This window comes from Canis aureus, chromosome 19 (assembly GCF_053574225.1).
Source record: "Canis aureus isolate CA01 chromosome 19, VMU_Caureus_v.1.0, whole genome shotgun sequence".
NCBI lineage: Eukaryota > Metazoa > Chordata > Mammalia > Carnivora > Canidae > Canis > Canis aureus.
Genome location: NC_135629.1, coordinates 33,873,099 through 33,892,300, shown reverse-complemented (window position 1 = coordinate 33,892,300; position 19,202 = coordinate 33,873,099). Strand labels below are relative to the sequence as shown.

Genomic DNA, 19,202 nt, shown 5'->3' with positions numbered 1-19,202 from the left:
CACAATAGTAGAAAAATTGGTGAATCCCAATAAACTCTGCTGTTTAGCAAATTGTATCACGCCAGTATTATATTCTTAGTTTTTATTACTGTACTATGTTTATGTAAAATGTTAACTTATGAGAAAGCTAAATGAATTACTTTTATAACTCTATGTAAATCAAAAATTGTATCAAAATAAGGTTCAAGGAAAATAATACTTCTACTTCACAATATATAAAAAAAGTAACCCAAAGTGGATTAAAAACCTAAGTGTAATACTTAAAACTACAAATGTCTTAAAGAAAATGTAGGAATAAATCTTTATAGCTGTGGATTAGCAAATGGTTTCTTAGACAATAACAGGATGAGCAACCAAGGAAAACATAAGTTGGCCTTTACCAAAATTCAAAACCCTTGTATTTCAAAGAACACTACCAAAAAAGTGAAGACAACCCACAGAATGGAAAGAACTATTTGCAAATCATGTATCTGATAAGGGTCTAATGTACAGAATATAAAGAATTCTTACAATTCAATAAAAAAGTCAAATAATCCAATTTTTAAATGAGTAAAGAATTTGATTAGATGTTTCTCCAAAAAAGATATTCAAATGGCCAGTAAGTATATGAAAAGCCACTCAACACCATTAGTCATTAGGGAAAATGCAAATAAAATTATAATAAGATACCACTTCATATCCACTAGGATGGCTGTAATCAAAGACACACACAAAGACAAGTGCTGACAAGATATGGAGAAATTAGAACCCTCATATATTATTAACAGAAATGTGAAAATACAGCCACCTTAGAAAACAGTTTAGCAGATTCTCAAAAGAGTAAACATAGTTACCTTACTAAACATCAATTTCACTCCAAGACAAGAGAAAACGCAAGTTCACACAAAAATTTATAAACATATGTTCATAGTAGCATTATTTATAATAGCCAAATTTCCATCAAATAATGAATGGATAAACAAAATGTTGTATTTCCATTTAATGATATAAAATTCATCCATAAAAAGAAATGAAGTACTGATATGTAGCACACCATGGAGAACCCTAAAAATATACTAAGTGAAAGAAGTCAGACAAAAAAAATGCCACAGGTTGTATGATTCCATTCGTATGAAATGTATAGAATAAGAGAATCCACAGAGACAGAAGGTAGATTAGTGGTTGCTAGGGTCTGGGGAGAAAGGGCAAGGGGTCATGACAGAAAGAGGACATAAATGAAATTTCCGTGGCAGTGATAATTCTGTTTCTTGATCTCTATGGTAGTGGATGGTATTATTACTCTGTGAAAATTCACCCAACTTAAGATTTGTACACTTTCCTACATGTATGTTATGCTGCAGTAAAAATGTTTAATTTAACAAGTGGGAAAAAATGGCCCGACACCACAGTATCAGAACAGGCGGGGCCTCAGTCTAAGATTCCAGCTTATTCAAGATCAAAACTAAATTATGCTCCTGGAAAATGTGATCAGTTTGAACATGGAACGGACAGTGAAACATTTCTTGCTAATAAGAGTAAAGTTTAGATACAATTGTCCATTTTTCACATAATTCTTCATAGTAAATATAAAACATAAAGCACTTGTAAACACATTAACTGGAGAGGGGAAGATCCCAGATTATCTCCATATTGGGATTATATAATTTCATAATAGAACCAGAGATTAGCAGCACTGAAGAAGCCCTTGTAAAATCTGGGAGCCTAAACTCAGGAGATCACTAAGGCTTTAACTCTCAAACCACAGAACTACATCAAGCTACTATGAAATGCTGCAAGTTCACAAGGAAATGTAAAGGCCCTTATTAGTACCTGCAAACCCTCCTGTTATAACCCTCAATGTTTAATGGCCTACCATCTATGCTAAACTGGAAGCTCACTGAAGGGAGGGTTCATTAAGGCTTTATCTCCAGAACACAACAGTGTACAGATATGGTAGTTGTCCAATAAATATCTGCTGAATGGACAGTTCAGACAGTCCAGCAACATACAATTACACATAACAGCCATTTTGATTAAAACAGTAAACTTGCTGAGGATCAAATACTGAGGTTATGGAGCATCCAGTTTAAGAAGGAAACAAACAACCCTTCACACAACTGCCTTCACCTTTCTCAAAAGAATAAACAAATGTTGCTAAAATAAAGCAAACTGTGGTGACTACCTCAGGTGCTCCACTCTGCTAGAGGGATAAGGGGGAACAGGCAGTGACGAAAAAAGCAGAAGTGAAAAAGAAAGGGGAGTCAATTCTCCTGTTTTTTTTTTTTTTTTTAATGACACATAAGTATGCCTTCAACCCCACAGCAGAGCTTTATCTTCAATTTGTTTTGTTTTGTTTTTTTTTAGAGGCGGCGGGGTGAAGATCAGTAATCCAAATAACATCACAATTCACCCAATATATTAATGATAAACTGTCCTTTTTGTAGATTTAATTGGCCTGAAATTATTTTCAGCAAGAGGTGGAATACAAACTATATATACATACAAATGTGCTATTTCATAGATTATCAGCAAAATGAAACCTAAAAAACTTGATTTCCAGGAACTGCTTTATTTTTAAGTATTTATTTATTTATTTATTTATTTATTTATAAGATTTTATTTACTTATTCATGAGAGACACAGAGTAAGAGAGAAGCAGAGACACAGGCAGAGGGAGAAGCAGGCTCCCTGCAAGGAGCCCGATATGGGACTTGATCCCAGATCCTGGGATCATGCCCTGAGCCAAAGGCAGACGCTCAACTGCTGAGCCACCCAGGTGTCCCCCCCTTTTTTTAATGTATGTATGTATGTATGTAATCTCTACAACCAATATGGGGCTTAAACTCAACCCCAAGATCGAGAGTTGCATGTTCTTGTGATTGAGCCAGCTAGGTGTTCCCCCAGGAAGTGCTTTAAATACTTGGGTTCACATCCAAAACTGATTTTTTTTTTTAATGAATTTAAAGCAAAATAATAGGAGTGAGAGAATAGCCAAGAATAGTCCTACACTGATTACTGAATGTGCAAGGACACTAACTATAATAAGGGACCAACATTTGAGCATGCATTAAGCGATAGGTATTAATTTCTACATGCATTCTCTCTCTTAGTACCTCCAACAACACTCTCAGGATATTATTATACCACTTTATTAGTTGAGAGAAATGAGGCTCAAAAAGCTGAAGAAACTAGCCAAAAATCAGGTAACTAGCAGATGTTCAAAACCCCACACCTTGTGCTCTTTTAATTAGACTGAAATTATCCAAAGAGTTGATAGGTAAAGCCTTCAAGGAAGGAAAGCTACCAATGATGCCTCAATTCTTATAAAATCAAGGTCTAAAAGGTTCAGAAGCTGACCTCAAATTACAGAAATGTAAACTTCCTATTACATTCTATAAATTCATGTGACTTTTTTTAGAGCAGTGTAGAATTTAGTGATTCATCAGTTACATGTAACACCCACCTCTCATCACTTCAATGATCACTGCCCTCCTTAATGCCCATCACCAGTACATTAAAAGGATTATTCACCACTACCAAGTGGGATTTATTCATGGGCTGCAAGGGCGGTTCAATATCTGCAAATCAATCAATGTGATAAACCTTGTTAATAAAAGACAAGAACCAGATGATCCTCTTAATAGGTGTAAAAAAAGCATTTAACAAAATATAGCATTCTTTCTTGATAAAAACTCTCCACCTTGTAGTTCATATACTTTAAAGGTTTTCAAATCCCCCCCCCAAATAAATAGTCGTTTTTTTTTTTTTTTTAAAGGGGAGGGTATCAGGGTAGCCCAGTTGGTTAAGCATCCAACTGATTTGGATGCTTGATTTCAGCTCAGGTCATTATCTCAGGATGGTAGGATGGAGCCCCCAAGTCAGGCTTCACACTCAATGCAGTGTCTGCTTCTCTCTCTCCCTCTGCTCCTCCCCTCTCCCCAATATCCCCTGCCCAAAATAAATAAATAAGTAAATCTTTAAAGGGTCTCAGAAATTCAAAACATCTCTAAGATGTATATACTGGTAGCAAATAACTCTCTACACTATGAAGAAAAAAGAAAAAGTAAATTACTAAATATCTAAACTAAGAAAAATGGTTAAATAAATTATGGTGTAAAAAACTCTATGAAGAGTCTTTAATGATCTGGCTAGTTATTCATGAACATATTTATCAATAAAAGCAGAGTCTGATAGTTAGACCTGTTTTGGGGGACTGCTGCCCAACCCATGCTTTGCAAGTGTCCCCTCCTCCTTTTACAAGTGGCTTCTACTGTCACTGAAGCTCTGTCTCCCAACACAGATGACTGAACAAGAGGGAGCACCTGACCCATGCTGAGCCAATCAGATACTTCAGTATTTGAATTAAGCTTCAGCCTGGTTGCAGAACACTAGAGTAGGTTTGGCTAAAATCAGCACCACAGTAATCCAAAGTCAAGAGAAATGGGGGAGCAGAAAATGAAACTTGCAGAAGAAACCAGCCTCAGCACAGAGAATGAAACAGACTTGCAAAGAGAAGCAGAGACAAAAGACTACACAGCTCTAGAAAAAAAAGGCAAAAAAGCCTGGGGCTTTCCAAATCCCGAGGTTCATTCCAGCTTCCTGCAACTGGGTTCCAAGAGACTCTTTACTATCAATCTTTTTTAAAAATTTTGATAGAGTTTCTTTTCTTAAGAAACAAATTAATTCTTGACAGATATGAAATTATGTAAAAAAGAAAAAGCATTAACAAAAATGTCAAATATTAATAGCACTTTTTTCTGTGTTTTCTACAGTATTTACAATTTTCTTTCCTGCCAAGTTTTCAACAATAAGCATATTATTACTCAATCAAGGAAAAAAATACTTGAATAAATGAGGCAATTCTGGATTTAGATGATTAAGGCTTTACTATATAATCAGGTAATTTCAGAGCTGGTACTGATTTAGTTTATAAAATCCACAGGATCTGAAACTTTGTTCCAGAGGGCACGTGGATTCTGCAGTGATGCTTCAGGGCCACTTTGTGGGAAAAGAAGTTAAGCACACCTCCTATTGTCAACACCTTTTATAACCTCTTTCCAACTTAAAAGATACCTTTCATTGTCCCCTTTATAGGGTCTAACAGACATTTTCTGCAACATGGACCACTCCCCTAACCTACAGGTCTTCAGCTAATTATTTGCCCCAAACCAGGCCTGAGTACCTTCCTTGGGCATCTCTCTTCACTGAAGTGGCTGAAAAGGGCAACTTCTCCACCATAAAGATTATAGAAGCTAAGGAAATAAGTTGTAGGGAGCATGAAGCATAAACAAAATCCCATAAAACAAGAGCATAAGCAAGAAGCTTCCAAGTTAGGGCTGTAGTCATTTTATGAAGCCCTACTAGGTTTGTACCTTGAATATCTTGAGAAATCTGTTGCCTTACAACGTTTCCTTTTCTGCTTGAGCTATAGCTTAATTCCTGTTGTCCACAACCAAATATACACACACAGGCCCCATCTCAACCAGGTTAGCCACTGAGGTCTCATATTAAGTTTTTATTTACACAGGGGAAAAAGTTCCCTGCTTAAAAAAAAAAATAAGATTCTACTAGCTCAAATTCATTTTACTAATGAGAAAATTAAGATTCGAAGCCTTGCCTTTACAAAGCAAGTTAAGGACTCTCTCCACTGAAAAAGGAAATTTCCATACTTCCCAAATACAAACTCACCTAAGTCTTACTGAGGCACAGGTACTGTTCCAGATGTTTCACCAACATTAATTTATCGAATTCTCACTTCTCACAGCAATGTCATGATGCAGGTACTGTTACAGAGGAGTGTGAGGCAAGCAAAGTTAACGTGTCCAAAGTCACAGACTCAAATCTAGGCAGTCCAGCTGTGGAGTCTCAGTTCTCAACTGAGACTATGATATGCTACACTGTCTCTTTGTTGAGGATTTAAGCTTTACCAAGTGGCACTGTTTATGCATTTGTTTAAAATTTGCAAATGTTCCTTTCTGTCATGGCACAACAGATTTTTATGTCTCTTTCAACCCTAATATTCAAAGACAGTGAGGTCACATGTGGCTTCTAGAATATTATAGTCCTAACTTGGCTTTTACTTATTCTTTAATTAATTTCCCTTTTGAGTCTCCATGGTTGTGCACTACAGGAATTGGGGCTGGAGCTACTCTATGTCACTTCTCCAACCCAATTCTACATTAATGTTCTTGTCCCATTACAGCCACCCCACCTGTCTACTTTTGGTATGAATATGACCATAATACAAAAGTGAAATATATTTTTCAATTGTTTCATTAAATTCATTACTAATTTATGTTTCTTTTTCTTCTTTTAAAAGTGGCAAGGTACAATATTCTACATTTCTCAGGAAAACAAAACAAAATTAAGTTGTGCTGCAACCAATTTAATGTGTTTATCCTTTTCATATCCTTATTTATTAATTTTTTTAAAGATTTTATTTATTTATTCATGAGAGAGAGGCAGAGACACAGGCAGAGAGAGAAGCAGGCTCCATGCAGGGAGCCTGAGGTGGGACTCGATCCCGAGACTCCAGGATCACGCCCTGCCCTGAAGGCAGGCGCTAAACCACTGAGCCACCCAGGGGTCCCCTAGATCCTTATTTATTAAGGGAATCTTCCCCCTCCTTATCCTATGTTTTCTAAAATCAGTGATTCTTAGTCTGGGAACAGTGGAATAAAGATCGCAGATGGGGATCCCTGGGTGGCGCAGCGGTTTGGCGCCTGCCTTTGGCCCAGGGCGCGATCCTGGAGACGCGGGATCAAATCCCACGTCGGGCTCCCGGTGCATGGAGCCTGCTTCTCCCTCTGCCTGTGTCTCTGCCTCTCTGTCTCTCTCTCTCTCTCTGTGACTATCATAAATAAATAAAAATTAAAAAAAAAAAAAGATCGCAGATGACCCCCATATAGTCCACAGAAGTATATATATACATAATTTGTATTAGCAAGCATTTTTGTAATGGAGTTCATATTTTTTAAAAGATTCAAGACGCAAAAAAAGTTAAGAACTACTAATCTAAAGAAAACTGTTCAGTAGCATATCCCATGGGAAGTAAAATTCAAAGTAAGTCCTTTAATGATTTACATTTTTGTAACACGTCAATTATACTAAATATTATCTGGTCAGAAAAACATACTTATAAACAATGTCCTGAATGCTGAGAGTCCACAAGGATCTCCTTAGACTATTTTAAAATACAATCAACTACAACAACCCAATCCTACACTTTCTGATTAAATCGTATTGTACTACTTATATAACTTCAGGTTAACATGTCAATGTAAATGATAAATAACTTACAAATCACTAATTCAAAGCCTTGGAAATTGCTGTTTCTATCTCAAGATAAAGAACTGTTCATGTATTCACTCATTCTATCAGGAAGTATGTATGGAACACCACTATGTACCAGGCATGGCATTTGGACCTATCTGCTGCTGTGATTAATTTTTGCTTCCCCTCTTAACTGTAGTCTAAATCTATAAACACAGGTTACAGCATTTTGTTCATATTTGTATGCCCAGCATCCAGCATAATGCCTAGATCTTAGTAGAAACTTAACGTGTACCGAACTGCGTAATGATAAAGCAGAGGAGACGTGCTGAATACAAAAGCACTAGCTTTAAGAAAAACCTTCCTGGCCAATTTTCATAGACAAACTCCACCAAAGTCTGAATGAGATGGTTCATTAAAATCTGTCACCATCACCAAAACAAACTGGCAAAAATTTTCCAAACATACCTCCTTCTGATCAGGCTTTCCTTGGACACAAAGACAAGCACTGTTTTATGCCACACAAGGGACCCTAGACAACCTCAAGAATAACATTCAAAGGCCTTTCAATGAGGCATCATAAAGATAGAAACTTGATCCACACACAAGATGAACTATGAACTATGTTCACCTTGATAGCTTTCAGGCCAACTGCTTCAGAAGCAACATCAATAAATACTAGAAATGGTAAAATAATAATAATAATAATAATAATAATAATAGAAATGAGGAACAAAAGGGGGAAATTATGCTGAGATAAGCATTTCCGCTCAGACTGAGCAGTATGCTGTCAGAGTTGGTGGAAATGGCCAAAAGCGGTTTAGGAGTCTAAAAAGTTGGTTGTGTAAGGCTTGGTTGGCTATTCCAGTTCACCGTATGTCAGGGGCATTGTTCGCGTCTCCATAAAAAAGTCCCCAACATCTGCCTGCAGCCTTCTCCAGGGGCCGCTAACCATTTCAGTTACTCATGTGACACCGGGTTTAAAAAGAAAAACAAACAAAACGAACCTCAACAAGTATTTAGGAGGGGCCTCGAGAGAACTTTTCACCCCTAGCCGCAGCCCATGATCCTCCCACGGGAGCTGCCAATGGACCGCAGCCCGGCCCGACCCGCGGAGCGGCGGCCGGCCACGCCCGGATGCGCGGCCCGAAGGCCCCCGGGCCACACGCTCTGCAGCGCGGGCCGCGGACGAGGCGCGGGGGAAGGTGCGGCCGGGCCTCACCTCCACGGCTTGGCCCAGCTCCAGGTCGAAGCCCACCACACACACGCAGTGCAGCCAGGCCGAGAAGCCGTCCCAGCGCAGCAGGCCCCGGCCGCGGCCCTCGTCTTCGTCGTCGTCCTCCGGCGCGCCTCCCGCCGCCACCACCACGGCCGGCGCCCCGCGCTCCTCGGCCGCCGCCACCGCCTCGTTCAACGGCCCGCGGGAGCCAGGCCCCGAGGCCGCCAGGCCCCGCAGAGCCATCGGCCGCCCCCTTGCTGTTCGCGCCGCCTCCGCTGCAGAGCGCGCCCGGCTCCGCGCAGGCGCAGCCGCAGCTGCCGCTGCCGCAGCCGCAGCCGCCGGAGACTGGCTCGGCCGGGGCGGGGCCGGGGGCGGGGCCGGGGGCGGGGCCCACGTGATCCTGGGAGCCGGGCTCGGCGTTGAGGCTCCCTTGCCACTGCGCAGGCGCGGGGTCGTCTTGCAGGCGTTCCCTTGCGGTTGAGAAACACGCCCTGGCATCCTGGCCTTAAAGCTCCTCGGGAGTGCCTTGTGAATCCGGATACCCTTCTTCGCAGCCCAACGACCGGGGCAGGAGTTATCCTTGGAATGACACGTTCATAATTGTAAGGTATCGTTAAATTATTACACGTAATGGTAATGGTGGCTAACATTTCCCGAGCCCTTACTGTGGGCGGTTGATGTGCCGACAAGCACTTTGCAAATATTTACTCCATTCATTCTACAAATCGTGACCAGTAGTTGGACTTCATTGTTTTCTTTTTTACAGATAAGGAAATTGAGATTCTGAGAGGTGACATGACTAGCCCAACAAGTATTACAACTTCGGTGCCGGCTGTCAGTTCGCTCTCTCATCTGCTGATTCAGAGATCTGTGTCTTCACGTCGCTGAACCCTCTCCACCAGGGTCCCACCCACCTTTCTTGGCCTGGTTGTCCGTGACTCATTCAACACTCACACAACATCTACAGTGCTTTCTGAAACACCAGGTTGGCCTCCACAGCAACCTCTGGATCAGTCTCTCTTAGCAAGGGCCTAGTCTCAGGCAGCTTTGTGGTGGTGGTTGTCGTTGTTTAGATTTGACTTTTATGTCATCTCTTCATCTCTGTCACCAGTATGGGGCTGGAACTGACAACGCCAAAATCAGGAGTTGCACTCTACCAACTGAGCCAGCCAGGCACCCCAAGAAGCTTTGTATTCTCAGAGATCAGCACTTTGCTGAGCACCAAGGAGGCACTTGGTCTATTGACTTATTATTGATTATTGGTCCAGCATGATACCACTGATTAGGGTTTTATTTAGCACCTACTATGCTGAGTATAAATAGCACAATGAAAGTAAATAGGAAACACACAACAATACCTTAATAGAAAAATGAGTAATAATAACTCACAATAATGAGTGGATAATAACTCACAATAAACTTTTTTTTTTAAATCACAGTTTTCATGTTTTTACACATATTATCTCATCTAATCCTCCTAGCAACCCAGAAAGGCAGGTCTAGGGACACCTGGGTGGCTCAGCAGTTGGGCATCTGCCTTTGTCTCAGGGCATGATCCTGAAATCCCGGGATGGAGTCCCGCATTGGGCTCCCTGCATGGAGCCTGCTTCTCCCTCTGCTTATGTCTCTGACTCTCTCTGTGTGTGTCTCTCATGAATAAATAAATAAAATCTTAAAAAAAAAAGCAGGTCTCATTATTATTCCCATTTTTACCAGTAAGGATTCTGAGGCTCCATGAGATGAGCCAATAGGTAGCCTAACAGATTTAAACCTAGATCTCTCTGACTCAGCCTAAGCTCCTTAGCATTTTCCTGCACCACCCAGTCAAATCTACCCCATTTGACAAACGTCCTATATACATCCATAAGATTTTTATTTGGAGTGTTAGCATCAATATTTCAAGAAAAGGGTCAAGTATCATCAGACATCAATAGTGATGTTTGCTAGAGACTATTTTTATATGTAAAATGAACTAGGGACAGCATTAAAGTTAAAAGCCAAGTCTGTGGCCAAAGCAATCTGCCTTCCTCTAAAGAATCACTGTAGTTAAAAGAGAAAAAGCAGTGTTCTTCATTTAAGTTAGTCTCTCAACCCCTTATTACGAAAGAACAGTAGCCTTTACTATTAAAAACAATTGAAAAGAGCACTGGACTAGATGTCAGAAGTTCTGGATTCTAGTGCCAGCTCCACCCATGATCATGGTAGGCCAGCTGCTCTTTGACTCAGTTTCTACAATGATAACATAGGAATGATCATTCCCAGCCTACTCACCTCACTAATTATGGGGAAGAGCCAAGCTATCTCAATGCACACATTTTACTGGATGCTACCTCATTATTAATAATTAATAAGCTTGAAACACTACTTGTTCCACAGGGCTGGTTCTTTGACATGTGGATACAGACTGCCATTCCCGGAAATACTATTGCATAAGTTAAGAGTGATCTTGCAGAGTGTAATAATATATTAAAATGAAAACAACGTATTAAGAGGACTGTAAGTTTGATGAGAAAGAGAGCATACCAGGGCTCTAAAGCATCTTAAAGGTAGAAAAAACAATCATTTGGTTTGCTTTGGAAAAAACTAACAAACACCATTCAACCTTTTATACACAAAATCCTCAACCGCTAGGAGAACATTAATTTCCTATGGCTTTTTGTTTCTTTTCATCCTCAAAACTTTAATATCTGGTCTTAGAATCAAGTTTAACCTAGTTTCTATAGTTAATACTTATATGGAGTTGAAGGGGAAAAGTACTAATACTTCCTTCCTTGTTAAGCTTCTGTCATTAGAACCTTTGATTCTGAATGGCTCATAGATCAGATCATCTCTCCAAACTTCCCATCCTGTTCATGAGTCCTCTGATATTTGGTCAGCCAGCTGCCATTCCAACACCCCCTTTTAAGGTAAAGTCACTACCTTGCAAAGCTGCTATTTTCTGGATATTCAGAAGGTGAGAAAATTCTCCCTTTTATGGAGACCAGATCAGCCACTTTGTAATATATACCCCTTGGTCTAAGTTGTACTTGCTGAGATTACATTGAGGGTTTAGCACTTCTACATGATAGCCCTCCAGATATTTGATAATGGTTATCCCACATCTACATGCCTTCTAGTTTCCAGGGTAAACTACCCCAGTTCCTCCTACCATTCCTCAAAGTATGTAGTTTGTAGGCCATTCATCATCCTGTTGCCCAACTGGGGCATATTCCAGCTTGTCGACGTTACTCTTAAAATGTGGAGCCCAGGAGGAAACACCATCCTCCAGGTATGATCTGACCACTCCAGAGTGTATTCTGGGACTATTGCCTTACTTGTCCCAGCCTTCAGCCTCCTATTAATGCTGGTTCAGATCACATTTGCTTCTTTTGGCAGTCAGGTCACCTCAGTGGCTCAGGTTTCATTCACTGTCAACTAAAGCCCTGGGTCTTTTTTCATGTGAGGAGTACTTAAGTCAGGATAGGCTGCTTTAGCCAAGAGTATGACTGGATTCATGGCTCTGCTGCTCTTCTAATATTACCAATAACACTGAGCACAGGATTAAAAACATTCCAAACTTCTCTTTCACCCAAACCAAACTCTTAGCATTTCAGAAATTTTTATGTTAAAAAAGAAGGGGGTGCCTGGGTGGCTCAGTTGGTTAAGTGTGCAACTCTTGATTTTGGCTCAGGTCCTAATCTCAGGGTTGTGAGATCAAGCCCTGCACCGGGCTCTGCTTTGGTGGGGGAGCCTGCTTAAGATTCTCTCTCCCTTTCCCTCTCCCTCTCCCCCTCCCTTGAAGAAGAAGGAGGAGGAAGTGGAAGAGGAAAGAAAAAAGAAAGAAAGAAAAAGAAGAAAGAAAGAAAGAAAGAGAAAGAAAGAAAGAAAGAAAGAAAGAAAAGAAAGAAAGAAAGAAAGAAAGAAAGAAAGAAAGAAAGAAAGAAAGAAGAAAGAAAAAGAAGAAAGAAAGAAAAGGAAGGGAGGGAGGGAGGAAGGGAGGAAGGGAGGAAGGGAGGAAGGGAGGAAGGAGGGAGGGAAGGAAAGGGTGAGCTTCTTTAGATAATGGTGTGAATTGCAATGCCAGATATCTGGACTTAATTTTACTAAAAGGGAGGGAGTCCAAGTGCCCTAGATATCCACCTACATAGGCAGCCAGAGGACTTCCCTCTTTTGAGCTAAATGCTGCTGCAGCTGCTAGAGCATAACTATACTTACGGTGACAAGAAAATGCACAGAGAAATACACAGAGGCTCAGGTGCCAGTGTATTAACCACAGAGAATGGGGTTCACTGCCACACATCTCTGAGAGACCAAATGAAGAGAGAATCCAGGCAAAGAAGACAATAAAATACACTGTAGTAGTGTTTGTGAAAGCCTTAAAAAAGAGGGTGAAGAGCTTTGAGTTTTGTCTTTATCTTCCCAGTATCCCTATAGTGCCCAGTACATGACAGGCACTCAGAAAATTTTTACCGAATGGATGAATATACTTTAAAAATCTTTAATTGCTGATCTCCTATTTTACAGAGTTGTCCCTTCATGATCAATTGTGTGAACACATGAGAAGGTAATATTAAAATGTTTCTTTAAAAAAAAAAAAGATTTTATTTATTTATTCGTGAGAGACCCAGAGAGAGACAGAGGGAGAAGCAGGCTCCATGCAAGGAGCCCGATGTGGGACTCAATCCCGGGACTCCAGGATCACACCCTGGGCCAAAGGCAGGCGCTAAACCGCTGAGCCACCCAGGCATCCCTCACCTTACTTATTTTAAGATTTTTTATTTTTATTTTTTTTACTTATTTGAAGATTTATTTTTCCAACTGCCTGACCCAGTTCATACTGAGAGACAGGTTTAGTAGGCCCAGTAGCAGCCAACATGCAAGACAAAAAAGGTAACCTGTCAAGTTCATGCTTTTTCTTTTTTTTAAGATTTATTTATGTCTTCACGAGAGACACAGAGAGAGAGGCAGAGACATAGGCAGAGGGAGAAGTAGACTCCCTGTGGGGAGCCTGATGATGGACTCAATCCCAGGACCCTAGGATCACAACCTGAGCCAAAGGCAGACACTCAACCACTGAGCCACCCAGGCACCCCCATGCTCTTTAATCAAAAGTATGAGACCTTTACTTATGAATTATTTTTGTCTAAATTCAAGCAAAATTCTAATATGTATGTTTGCCTAGCTTCCCAGAGTAAAAGCAGCAATTAAGGAAAATGAGGAGGCTTGAGGCTGAGCATGAAAAGAGCAGAATGGAAGGAAAAGGAAAAAAGGAATCAGAAAACAGAAGAGTTCAGAAGGATACACAGTAAACTATTTTTTTTTAAGATTTTATTTATTTATTCATGAGAGACACAGAGGCAGAGACATAGGCAGAGGGAGAAGCAGGCTCCATGCAAGAAGCCTGATGCGGCACTTGATCCCGGGACTCCAGGATCACACCCTGAGCCAAAAGGCAGACGCTCAACTGATGAGCCACCCACGCATCCCCCACAGTAAACTATTAACAGTGGTTATATCATGGGGAATAGGAATGGTGGGAAATACAAATGCTGGTGAATAGAAATAGGGAACTTTGGTTTCTATTTTTTTTAATTCTATCACTTTACAGAGAGAGCAATATTGCTTTTGTAACTAAACATTACGAAATAACAAGAGTGTAATGGAGTTGCTTATAAAAGTGAAAAATTGGAAATCACCTAGTTGTTCAACAATAGGGGATTGACTGAAAAATATGATATATCCATTCAATAGACTATTATACAGTCATTTAAAATGTCACAGGAGAATATTTTATAGCAGAAAAAATGTTCAGCATAAATATTTTCAGTAGAAAAATGTCACAAAATGAAATATGGTGAATGATCCTGTTTTAATGGACTATAGGCAAAAAACATAAAAGACACTAGAGTTGATACAAAATACACTGAGATAGGAGAAATTTTTTGCTTGGAATTAAACATTTCTTTTTCTTCATCTGTATAATATCTAATATCTCTATAATGTTTTATATATATAATGAGAAATCAGATAAAACAGAAGGGAAAGAAATTAAATTACAGTGTTTTCATTAATATCTTTGTGGCAGAAACTGCTATGCCACTATGATGATTAATTGTATGTGTCAACTTGACTGGGCACTATGTCCAGATAGTTGGTTAAATATTATTCTGGGTGTGTCTATGAGGGTGTTTCCAGATGAGATTAACATTTGAATTGGTAACGCAGAGAGCCCTCCCCAGGATGGGTGGACCTCATCCAATCCATTGGAGGCCTAAATAGAACAAAAAAGTCTGAGAAAGAAAGAATTTGATATCTGCCTTTGAACTGGAATATTAGTCTTCTCGGGCCTTCTGACTCAGACTGAAACTGGAACTTACACCATCAACTCTCCTGGTTCTCACGTCTGTGGACGAGGACAGAAACTATACCATTGACTCTCCTGGGTCTCCAGTTTGCCACTACAGGTGGTGGGACTTCTCAGCCTACAGGCCAATTCCATATAATAAATATACCTCCCTTCCCACCCACCCATCCAGTATATCTCCATCCTATTGGCTCTGTTTTTCTGGAGACTAATACAGACTTTGGTACTGTGCTACTGTAACAAACAGCTAAAAACATGGAATGGCTTTAGAACTGGATAATGGGTTGAGGCTAGAGGAGTTTGGATGTACATAGAAATATGGCTGTTAAGGGAAATGATTCTGGTGAAGACCGACGAAGAAAAGGGGAGAACTGGAGAAGAAGCTTCTATCTTTTTAGAGAATACATAAATAATCATCAAAAGAATGTTAAGATATGGATGGGAAAGGCCATTTTGGTGACATCTCAGAAGAAATGAGGGACATATTATCAGACAACAGAGGGAAGGTGATCCTCCTTATAAAGTGTCAAAAGAGGGACACCTGTGTGGCTCAGTGTTTGAGTGTCTGCCTTTGGCTCAGGTCATGATCCCGGGATCCTGGGATTGAGTTCTACATCAGGCTTCCCCTGCCTATGTCTCTGTCTCTCTCTCTGTGTCTCTCATGAATAAATAAATAAAATCTTAAAAGAAAATGGCAAAAGAACTTGGCTGAACTATATTTTAGTGTTTTGCAGAAGGCACAACTTGCAAGCTACTGAGGAGATTTCTAAGCAAGGTGTTTTAGGGGCAGTTCGTTTCCTCCTGACTGCTTAGAGTAAAATACAAAAGAGAATGAATCCAAGAAGTTAAGCGAAAATTAATCAGAACTTAAAGATTTAGACAATTTTCAGCCTATTAATACTGAAAGAGAGAGAGAGAGAGAGAGAGAGCATGCACAATTGTTCTGAAGAGAACACAAGCATGTGACCAAACAATAGTTTGATTAGTATGGATGTGAACCACAGACTTAATCAGCCACCCCAAAATAAAGTGAAGGAAGGCCATTAGACTTCTTAGCTCCTACAGGGCTGGACCATAGAGCTCTGCAGGTGCAAACATGTGCTATTCTTCAAGACAAAGAAGGAATAACCACAAAGGTGATTCACAGATCATGAGGGTTGCCTCTTCAGTTTCAGTGTGTGTGTATGTAGAGGAGGGGAGGGTAGTGATTATTGCTTCAGTTCAGTACACCAGACAGCAACCACTTGAAGCCTGGGGGCAGGGCCCCCCAGAGCTTAGGGAGTATGATTCTTACCTGGCAAAGCTGGAGAAACAGGACTACCACCTTACTGGGTCTGAAAGCAGAGCATCCAACAAAAAAGGATTATTCTCAACCATCAGGATCTAATGCTATTTGCCTTACTGAGGATTTTAGAATTACTTGGGCTCTGACGCCTTTTTCTTCCTTCTAATTTCTTTCTTTTGGAAGGAGAATGTTCTATCCTATGCCTGTGCCATAGGCAAACCATTGTAGTTTGGAAGCATATAACTTATCTGGTTTTGTAGGTTCATAACTAGAGAGGAATTTTACCTCAGGATGAATCATACCTCACCCACATCTGATTTAGATGATATTTAGATGTATCTTTGAATATTAGGCTTGAGAATTGATGCTAGAATGCGTTAAGACTCTGGGGACTATTAGGATTGAATGAATGGATTTTGAATGCAAGAAGAACACAAATTTTGAGGGGGGGGGCAAGTGTAGAATATGAATGTCTGTGTCTCCCGAAAATTCATATGTTGAAGCTCTATCTACCAAATTAATGGTATTTGGAGCTAGAAGAAAATTAGGTTTAGATGAGGTCATGAGGATGGGGCCTCATGATGTGATAGTGTCTTTACAAGAAGAGACCAGAGCTCTCCCTCTGCTATGTGAGAACACAAGAAGGGGGCCATCTGCAAGCCATGAAGACAGCCCTCACCAGGGAACTAAATAATTCAGCACCTTGATCTTGGACTTCCCAGCCTCCAGAACTGAGAAGTAAATATCGACTGTTTAAGCCACCCAGTCTATGATATTTTGTTATAGCAGCCCAAGCTGACTTACACAGCCACTCAATATCCATTATCCCCCTTCTACTTAGTAATGCAGCCTGGTTTAATTTGGGGTGGCACTGAACACAAATAAAATGCTATTTTTCTTAGCCTCCATAGAAGATAATATGTGACCACGTGATGAATAAAATGTATGCAAAAGTGTTGATTGGGACATCTGATTGTACTCTTGAAAATCACGCAGAAAAAAGTAAATAAACACACCAAGCAAGTTCTTGCCCTTTTGTACTCTCCTGTTTTCCCCTACTGCCAACCTAGACATGAAGGTCAAAGTCAAAATTCTAGCAGCCATTCTGGGCCACAAAGAAAATTTCAAGAGACTCACATCCATAAGGCACCAAACTAATGCCAGCAACAACCTGTCTCTAGACTTCTTAAAAATTAACCCTTATGGGAGCACCTGGGCTGCTCAGTCAGTTAAGTGTACAACTCTTGATTTCATCTCAGGTCATGATCTCAGGATTATGGGATTGAGCCTCACATTGGGTTCTGTGCTCAGCACAGAGTCTGCTTGGGATTCTCTCTCTCCATCTGCCTCTCCCCTACCTCTGCTTACATTCTTTCTCTTTTTTTAAAAGATTGATTGATTTGAGAGAGAGAGAGAGAGAGAGAGTGCACACACATGGTGGGGGGGGGGGAGGCAGAGCAGAGGGAGAGGAAGAGAAGCAGACTCCTTCCTGAGCAGGGAGCTGGATATGGGGCTTGATCCCAGGGCTCCAGGATCGTGACGCGAGCTGAAGGTAAACATTTAACTGACTGAGCCACCCAGGTGTTGCCTCCCTCTTAAATAAAAATAATAACTCTTATCTATTTAAGCAACTGTAGTTAGAACTGTCACGTGCAGCTTTGTAATTCATAACTGACATGAGTCAACTTTCACATTAAAACTACAATATACAAACCTCTGATGTACAACTTCAGAAAGTTCAAATTTCTGAAAATTAGAAAAGTTAGAAACAAATTTGTTTAGAGTTGACCTCTCAGTTAATTACTTTTATACAAAAGCAGACTTAAAAATAGTTTCGTTTTGGAGAATTAGAATTTTTTGATAGTTTTGTTTTGGTTCCCCACTGCTCTTACCTGTCCATCATCCATTGCACCTTCTGCCTGAGAATCCCCAGGTTTTCAACACCCCACTATCATTCTCAGTCCATGGGATTCAGGAGAAGCTAAATGTTATCCCTAAACTCCATTGTGGGTACCTGACCCAGGCCTAGCCAATCAGTGTATTCAATATACCTAGAACAATGACAAGTACAGGTCTCTCCTCATTCATGCCCAAACAGTGCAACTTAACTCTGGAAATCCTTTGACCTGTTCTGAAAGAGGCATTGTCCTAACATCAGGATTGCAGAGAGGAAAGAATGTAAGCTTGGGGCTGTTAGCAGACTTATCACTGTAAATGAAGAGCTGGACCCAGAATGGAGCCAATAGAGAAAAAAACAAAAAATGCAAAGAGTAAGACTAAGTCCTGATGACATCATTCAGCCGTGGATTCAGCCAAGTCTGATCTTTTCAGATTCATGAGTCAAATATGTTTTCTTTTTTGGTTGAACCAGTATGAGCTGCATCTTCTGACATTTGAAACTATGGGGGCCCGATTAATATAGTCACACATGGTAAATAATCCTGATTCATCATATTATTAGCCTTTTACCAATTACATCAAGTGTTCATATGAAATTTTCCCTGAGAGTTAATTTACCATAAAAAGCAGTATTACAAAATATTAGCATAATGAATTGCTTCTAGGTTTTTATATTATAAAATAACTTACAAATTATTTTTTTAAGATTTTATTTATTCATCTGAGAGAGAGAGCACACAAGCAAGGAGAGGGGCAGAGGGAGAGAGAGAAGAAGCAGACTCCTTGCTGAGCAGGGGGTAGGGGTGGGCTGGATCCCAGGACCCCAGGATCATGACATGAAGCAAAGGCAGACACTTAACTGACTGAGCCACCCAGGTGCCCCTTTCCACAAATTATTTTTAATTGGACAAAATAGGAGGGGTAACATCATTTCTATAATATAATCATTATAACCTAACCAAAGAGTATTTACCTCAACAAAAAAAGAAACAATTATCATTGAAAAATGATCTTCAGACAAAAAAGATAACTCATTCTCCCTTCTTACAAATATTTATTTAATTTATGAAAGTCATACTCCTGAATTATGAGGGATAGCAAACTGAATGTGATGTTTCTAGGACCTTACAATTTATCAGACAAAACGTTAATACTAATAATAGTTATATAACATTTTCTGAAAATTAGAGAATAATAAGAAATAT

The 19,202-nt window shown here is 40.1% G+C and overlaps 1 protein-coding gene across 8 annotated transcripts in view; it reads right to left on the bottom strand.

Moving 5' to 3' along the window:
* Positions 1-19,202, bottom strand: part of DENND6A (DENN domain containing 6A) — an 87,695-nt gene that overhangs the window by 37,974 nt on the left and 30,519 nt on the right. For 3 of the 8 annotated variants that reach the window (XM_077858411.1, XM_077858412.1, XM_077858418.1), the window contains exon 1: positions 8,474-8,728. The exons of 2 other annotated variants lie outside the window; for them this stretch is intronic. In XM_077858411.1, the coding sequence (XP_077714537.1) occupies positions 8,474-8,713 (240 nt within the window). In that variant the 5' untranslated portion in view covers positions 8,714-8,728. Of the gene's footprint in view, positions 1-3,442; positions 3,529-5,667; positions 5,828-8,258; positions 8,313-8,473; positions 8,729-19,202 lie in introns of those variants that run through there. 3 more of the 8 variants (XM_077858415.1, XM_077858416.1, XM_077858413.1) reach the window with 3 other exon arrangements.